This window comes from Argentina silus (assembly GCF_951799395.1).
Source record: "Argentina silus genome assembly, chromosome: 17".
NCBI lineage: Eukaryota > Metazoa > Chordata > Actinopteri > Argentiniformes > Argentinidae > Argentina > Argentina silus.
Window position 1 is genome coordinate 15,677,307 of NC_139671.1, and position 7,933 is coordinate 15,685,239.

Below are 7,933 nucleotides of genomic sequence, written 5' to 3' on the forward strand. Positions count from 1 at the left end.
ACAACCAACTTTAAATGGTCAGCTTGCCATGTTGTGAAATCTGCCACTTGAATGGTATGGAGTTGTACAGCAGCTCAGCTTCACTTCAAACAACAAACAAACCCACGAAAGAAAGAGCAGGACGGATATGGTGTATTTTTATTCAGTGAGCTGTAACATACAGGACATATTACCCTATAACATTCTCCGCATTTACCTGCAGTTGGACTAATGATGGATGGATGGATGTTTTTACTTCAACAAGGATATCAGCAGATAGTTGTAATGAATTGGATTGTTCTTCAAATCAAATCACTTTCCCCAAAACTAACACGTCATATAATGAGTCAGTTCCAACTTCCAATGAGGTACTGCCTTGTGCACTGAATTATAGTTCCATCTAATGCCATGCTGCAAATGCTATACAGCTTCCTCTAAGTTGTACTAGGCTTTTTGTAGGCTACAACAGGCACTTGGACTCCCCTGAACCTGTCCATCAAATCCAGCCCTCCAAAGAAGTTCACCAAGATGATCCCCAACTTGGCTGGCATGAAGCTAAAACAAAAGGAAAACACACATGGGATCTCAAGTCAGTGAATACATTCACTTTTAGAGCATTACAATATAGTATGACTGTGTAACTCAGTGTAGAGAGACCAGCCAAACTAACCGTTGCAACAGGCAAAGTGTCATTCGATAAAGTGTGCATCATTTCCTGAATTCAGTGACCAATGCTTTGCATTTATGAGATAGGAACTGAGTTGGCCTTTAGTGATGGAGAGAATAATAGTAGAGTGTAGTACATACATACATATTTAGACAATATTCCAAGCTACTCGTGTTGCTCTACAGCATAATAACTCATATAAACAGCATCACTTTTCTAATGCCAAAATCACAAAATCAATTTTATGTCCCAACATGTCCCTTTATCTCTGAGTGACGTCCATGGCATTTCCCTTGCCCTACTTCTTCACTTTGATAAAGTCAATGAACGAATGCTGTCATCTGAGTGTTTTATTGTGGGACTCCTATCTGTGCTGCTGATCACATTGGTGTTTGTTATGACCTTTCACCTACATAGTGGACATTTGTTGTCAGATCATTTTAGAAGGGGTCTGTGCGTATCTGATAATCACAACTAGTTTAGCTGGCTGTTTATCTTATGTATCATTATATAAGATAGATAAGATATCAAATACTTTTTTACTGCATGTTATGTGATATCAATGTGGACATTCCACTTGGTTATTATGAATATCAAATATTAGAAAAAAACATAGTTTTTCCACTTCATGTGATTTCACATACATCTCAAAAATCACATCTCAGAAACCACAATCCACATATTTGGTGAAATGTGCTGCTATTCACTCTCCGTGGGAAGGACTTTTGCCCTTGAGAATAGTGATGTTAGGTTAAGTACTGGATTTTATCCTACTTTTGTATGAATGGGGATGTAGCTCAGTGGTAGAGCGCATGCTTTGCATGTATGAGGCCCCGGGTTCAATCCCCGGCATCTCCATGAGGATATATTTTTCTTATGTTGATGATTTATAATTTCCTAACTTGACGTGGTTTGATATGACGATTGTTACATACATTGTTACATTGGGCAGCCATGTTATAGACAAATGTTGAAAATAAAAATAATTCATACGTTGTATCGCGACGTGCGCGCGCGCAGTAGTCACGCGTTTTGTGGTAGGCGCGCCCCCATGCCAGACAACGGTAACCAGGGAGAGCCGATGTTTACGAAGATGGCTGCCCACTGCAAGAGCTAGCTATCTTTACATCAACACTAATCTCGGGATTCTATAATAATCTCTTTCTCATCACGTTTTTTGTAGTTTAGCAGATTCCTCCAGGTTTCAGTCATGCAACTAAAGCATCTGAAAACGCTTTTGACACCCCAAGTAAGTTCACTTATAGTACAACAATCGCCACAGCTTAGCCATCATCATGTTTGGCTGGCTAACGACGTAGCTAATGTCATGATCTAGTATAGCGTCCTTTCTAACTGTTAATTCATTGCTAATGTCACCGCTAATGTTAGTTCATTGTTAATCAACGTAAGTCTTCACTGGCTAGTTTACCAGCTAACGTTTGTTCTGCTGTGTGGTGATCATCAACTAACGTTGTTACCCCTGATGGCTAGTCTGACTCTGAGCCTCTATACGGTATGGAATCTGTGGTGTAGCTAACCAGATGATAGTGTGTCTCTGTCTGATCATGCAGACTTGTTAGGCATGTGTTATTATTATCATCCTCTGAAAAATGTTGACTTTTTCAGGATGGAGCTGCCAAAGTGACTTGTATGACATGGGCGCCGAATAATAGCAAATTTGCTGTATGCACGGTGGACAGAGTGGTCTTACTTTACGACGAGCAAGGAGAGAGAAGAGATAAGTTCTCCACTAAGCCTGCAGACTCCAAGGTGAGTTAGCTACAGTACCTAGGGATGAGATGACAATGATCGAGTCTGACGATCATGTGTTATCCCATCAGTCTCATTTATAAACAGTAAATTACTGTGCCCAGAGCTTTTGTATATGCCAAAACACGTTTGAACTGAATAACCCGTTTTTTTGTGATTATCCTATGGTTTTTAATGTTCTTGCAGTATGGAAAGAAGAGCTATGTTGTCAAAGCAATGGCATTTTCCCCTGACTCAACCAAAATAGCCATTGCCCAAACTGACAACATAATCTATGTCTACAAAATTGGAGAGGAATGGTAAGCACAACATGCTTATTTGGGCTGACTATTTATTCATAGATGACCTCTCTAGTGTGTGTGTATATACACAACCATAGATTGATTGATTGTTTTTCTAAGACAACATTACATACATACACAATCTCAGTATCTGTTAAATTGGTGCATTTCAGATTTGAGAGAGAGATTTTGAGAGATTAAGCTACATTTTGTATCAGATGTGATGCTGTTCTCATTATTCCTCACACAGGGGTGAGAAGAAAGTCATTTGTAACAAGTTTGTGCAGACGGTAAGTAACCACAGCTTTCCCTGATCCAGTAGAACAATGAGCAAGCTCTCTTTTTAATGTATTTAATCAGTAACAATACTCCATCTTAAATCCATCTCTATGAAGTAATATGCACGTAACATCTTGAAGTAATATGCACGTCCCAAGAAAACGTTTGTAACCAGTGCTAGGCAAAGCAAATAATGAAGTAAAGAAAGACAAAGGCCAACACACTGTGTAGTCATGCTCCCCAGTGCTTTTTATTGCTGCACCTAACAAGTCGAAAGTCTTACTTTGCTTAAATCCATCTCTATGTCTGTTGTGTTACAGAGTGCTTTGACATGTCTATTATGGCCAGCGGAGCATGCTATTGTTTTCGGACTAGCGGAAGGAAAGGTAAGGCTAGTTTACTGTTTTTGTTAATGACACACAGTAATACTGTCCAGTTTATCCACTCTATATTTTTTCAGCAGAAAAAAACCCCCACACACATACAGTCATGAGAAAAAGTTAAGTTATTCTCTTAAAAATATGGACATATCAATATGTTATCTTCTTTCTAACAATGTCTATAGATAAAGGGGATGTAATTGAACAAAAAACTATGAAAATGTAACTTTGTAATCATTTATTTAACGAAAAATTAACAATAATGCCAATTCCTACTGAGGAAAAAGTTAGGACACCCTATGCCCTAATAGCTAGTATTGCCCCCCTTGGCTGAAATAACCTCAATTAGACGTTTCTTATAACTGTCTACAGGTCTCTGACATCAATTGGGAGAAAGTTTTTCCCACTCCTCCTTGCAGAATTCTTTCAGCTGTGTGATGTTCGAGGGGTGTCTTGCATGCACAGCCAGTTTCAAATCAATCCACAGCATCTCAATAAGATTAAGATCCGGGCTTTGACTTGACCATTCCAGAACTCTCAATTTATTTTTCTTGAGTCATTCCTTGGTAGATTTACTGGAATGTTTTGGGTCATTGTCATGTTGCATGGTCCACATCTGCTTCAGCTTCAACTTTCGAACAGATGGTCTCACATTTTCCTCAAGCACCCTCTGATACAATACAAAATTCATAGTGGATTCTATGATGGTGAGCTGACCAGGCCCTGCTGCAGAAAAGCAGCCCCAAACCATGACATTTCCACCCCCATGCTTCACAGTTGGTATGAGGTTCTTGTTCTCAAATGCTGTCTTGGTTTTGCCCCAAACATGTCTACTCTTACTGTGCCCAAATAGTTCAACTTTGGATTCATCTGTCCAAAGCACATTGTTCCAGAAGTTCTGGTCTTTCTCTAGGTGTTCTCTGGCAAACTTTAGTCTTGCCCTGATGTTTTTTTTTGACAGCAGGGGTTTCCTCCTTGCACACCTCCCATGTAATGCAAACTTGTTCAGTCTCTTTCTTATGGTGGATGCATGTACTTTGACATCAATTGTGGCAAGAGATACCTGTAGGTCTCGTGATGACATTCTGGGATTGTTGGAGACTTCTTTAAGCATCTTTCGGTCAGCTCTTAGGCTGAACTTGCTTGGGCGGCCTGACCTGGCCATGTTGGTGGTGGTTTTAAATGTTCTCCACTTGTAAATTATTTTCCGGACAGTGGAATGGCCAATTTCGAATAGTTTGGAGATCTTTTTATATCCCTTCCCAGACTCATATGCATCTACAATTTTTCTTCTGAAGGCCTCAGAGAGCTCTTTTGATCTCGCCATGGTGATGCAACTCACTTCAACAATCAAGAGCAAACCAAACTAAATATCTGAGGTTTAAATAGGACAGGCTCCTCCAAAATCCTCTGTAACGATGTTCTAATCATTTGCACCTGATGTGGTGCTCTTTATTATAATTTTAGGCATTTTAAGTGGAACTAAATGTAGGGGTGTCCTAACTTTTTCCTCACAAGAAGATTGCATTTCTATTAATTACATTTTACCAATAATTTTTTAAATAATTTGTTTCAGTTGTATTTGTTTAGTTATATTACCTCAATTTTTCAATATTGTTCAAATGAATATCAAATGTCCATATGTTTGAATATGTTGAAGAAGACAAAGGTTTTCATAGGGTGTCCTAATTTTTTCTCATGACTGTAATATTTATGGTCATTAAGCTGGATCTCTCTCTCTCTCTCTCCTTATATCTCTCTCTCTCTCTCTCTCTCTCTCTCTCTCTCTCTCTCCCCCAGGTTCGTCTTGCTAACACTAAAACAAACAAGTCATCTACCGTCTATGGAACAGAATCCTACGTTGTCTCACTGACATCAAAGTATGTACCTATTTTTTGTTGTTGTTGATTGTTTTAATTTCACCATTCTCACTCAGTCACTCACTCAAGGTTACTGTATTAGTTGTCCTTCTCACACTAACGCTGAGCTCCTCTATGGTAGTGTCTCTGGGAAGGGGATCCTCTCAGGCCACGCCGACGGGACTGTAGTGAGATATTTCTTCGATGACGAAGGCTCCGGAGAGTCTCAGGTACCTAAAACGGACATTGCATCATTTCAATGAGTCCCACTGACCGACCTGGGAATTTCCAAATATGATTAGTCCAGTAAAACCATTATTCTCTTAGAATCTCCATCAATAAGCGACAGACTATTGATGCACGACGTGTATTAATGACTAATGTCTCTCCATCCTTTTCAAGGGCAAATTGTTGATCCACCCCTGCCCACCATACGCACTGGCGTGGGGCACCAACAGCATCATGGTGGCTGGGTGTGATAAGAAGGTTGTTGCGTATGGCAGGGAGGGCCATGTCCTCCAGAGCTTCGACTATAGCCGCGACCGCTCCGAGAGAGAGTTCACGGTTGCTGCCACCAGCCCCAGTGGTCAATCAGTGGTCATCGGCAGCTATGACCGGTCAGTCTGGGTCAATGGAACAGCATTTTACTTTCACCTTTTTCCTGTCTTCTTCACTGGTATTTACCTGGTTAAAGAGGAAATTATGTAATCACCATATTTACAAGGGTGCTTTCTTTATAGGGTTCAACACAGGTGGTAACCAACTACACCTGGTATCAAATCAAATGTTGTGTAGCGGTGCTTCTTTCAATTAATTCCACCACCCCACCACCCAACCTACTGTAAAATAAAAGTGCAAACTTAGTTGTGTTATGTGATGTACCACAACCTTTTATATCTTGCCTTGCTGGGTAGGAGGTTGTAAGTGATGAAGTGTTTCGTCCAACTGTCCTGATTGTGTTTCTGTCCAACGTCGTTTCAGATTGAGGGTGTTTAACTGGGCTCCTAGGAAAGCTGTGTGGGAGGAGGCGTCACCTAAAGAGATCCCCAACCTGTACACAATCACTACTCTGGCCTGGAAGAGGGACGGGTCACGCCTCTGCGCGGTCAGTCGCCATGGGAACATGTCTACAACAGTCACCACGGGAATATGTCTGCAACAGTCATAACATAATCCTTGGGGGGGGTGGGGGTGTGGTGCTTTTCCATTGTAACAGATGTTCCACAGCTGTTCTATTCCCCCTTAAGTGGATTAAGCTTCCACGATAATGCAGTTAGAAAGTCGATTTATTCCTGGCAAACTTTGCTTGTTTACTTGTTATTTGTTTACCTGTGTAGAGTGGCTCTGATGTGAAGTCTAGAGTTTTTTTGAGTACGTATGGATGATGAAAACCTGTTTGTTTTTCCCAACCATCTGTGCTCAGGGAACGCTGTGCGGGGGAGTGGAACAGTTTGACTGCTGCCTACGTAGGAGCATCTACAAGAACAAGTTTGAAATGACCTACGTTGGGCTGAGTCAGGTACGTCGTAGTCTTACAGCCTGCCGTATACAGCGCCCTCAGAACAAGGGCAGGGGATAACTTTAGTTCGTCTCTTGGAGAAAGTTATACTTTCCTGGAGTTGTGGCTCGACGCAAAGATGGCCGTGTTGAAAAGCGGATGATTCAGAAGTGCCCACTCGCATCCTAGATTTCTTGGCTCTCTCGAGCAGAACTCCAGATCTGTATGTGCTCTAGCCAACTCCTGTAAACCATCGTTGTCCTACCAAACAAGACGGCAACAAGCCAACAACAGTCATAGGAGTTGGCTTAGTAAGCCCACCCAAATCTGGGGACAGACTATAGGGCTCTGTATGATATCCTAATCACACTACAGTGTCAAGCCGAGCTGAGCGTTACTGGGCTGGCCTGGTTACTCATCCACCACAGTTACTAAAACAGGAAAGGTCAATGTGAAAGGAAAATAGCAGGAGCCAGCACAATATGGTTCCGGTTGGCCCTGTGTAGTGTGTAAAGCCCCCCAACCCTATCAGGTAAACCTGTTTGATACACTGGGTGTAGTAGGGTAGGTAGACACTCGGGCCTGTCTAACGAAGGGTGATGTTGTGGTCCTTCTCCTCTCTCCCTCCAGGTGATAGTGAAGAACCTGTCCACAGGGACACGCGTGGTCCTGAAGTCCCACTACGGCTACGAGATAGACGAGGTGAAGATCATGGGCAAGGACCGCTACCTGGTGGCACACACCTCTGACACTCTGCTGCTGGGAGACCTGGTCTCCAACAAGCTCAGTGAGGTACGTACTCTATGATGACCAGACCTGGTCTCTAAAAAGCTCAGTGAGGTACGTACGCTATGATGACCTGACCTAGTCTACTGTTGACCTAGTCTCCAACAAGCTCAGTGAGGTATGTATTCTATGATGACCAGACCTGGTCTCCAACAAGCTCAGTGAGGTATGTACTCTATGATGACCAGACCTGGTCTCTTACAAGCTCAGTGAGATATGTATTCTATGATGACCAGACCTGGTCTCCAACAAGCTCAGTGAGGTACGTACTCTATAATGACGACGACCATTCACTGTCATATAGGGGTCTCCGTTATGTAGGGGTCAGATAGGGGTCATTTGATTATGGTGATTATTACTAGAATATGATGAAGTTGCCCCCTAGACACTGGTCTTGGACCAGTTTAGTCGTTTTCTTCGGGAGACTTAATATT

General features: G+C 42.0%; 1 protein-coding gene across 1 annotated transcript in view; it reads left to right on the forward strand.

Moving 5' to 3' along the window:
• Positions 1 to 1,794: 1,794 nt before the first annotated feature.
• The window catches only part of ift172 (intraflagellar transport 172), a 37,464-nt gene continuing 31,325 nt past the window's right edge, over positions 1,795 to 7,933 (forward strand). Inside the window, exons 1-11 of the mRNA XM_083688351.1 lie at positions 1,795 to 1,895; positions 2,273 to 2,416; positions 2,603 to 2,715; positions 2,948 to 2,987; positions 3,297 to 3,362; positions 5,157 to 5,236; positions 5,358 to 5,445; positions 5,618 to 5,832; positions 6,197 to 6,320; positions 6,639 to 6,734; positions 7,344 to 7,505. Of these exons, the coding sequence (XP_083544477.1) occupies positions 1,857 to 1,895; positions 2,273 to 2,416; positions 2,603 to 2,715; positions 2,948 to 2,987; positions 3,297 to 3,362; positions 5,157 to 5,236; positions 5,358 to 5,445; positions 5,618 to 5,832; positions 6,197 to 6,320; positions 6,639 to 6,734; positions 7,344 to 7,505 (1,167 nt within the window). The 5' untranslated portion in view covers positions 1,795 to 1,856. The remainder of the gene's footprint in view (positions 1,896 to 2,272; positions 2,417 to 2,602; positions 2,716 to 2,947; positions 2,988 to 3,296; positions 3,363 to 5,156; positions 5,237 to 5,357; positions 5,446 to 5,617; positions 5,833 to 6,196; positions 6,321 to 6,638; positions 6,735 to 7,343; positions 7,506 to 7,933) is intronic.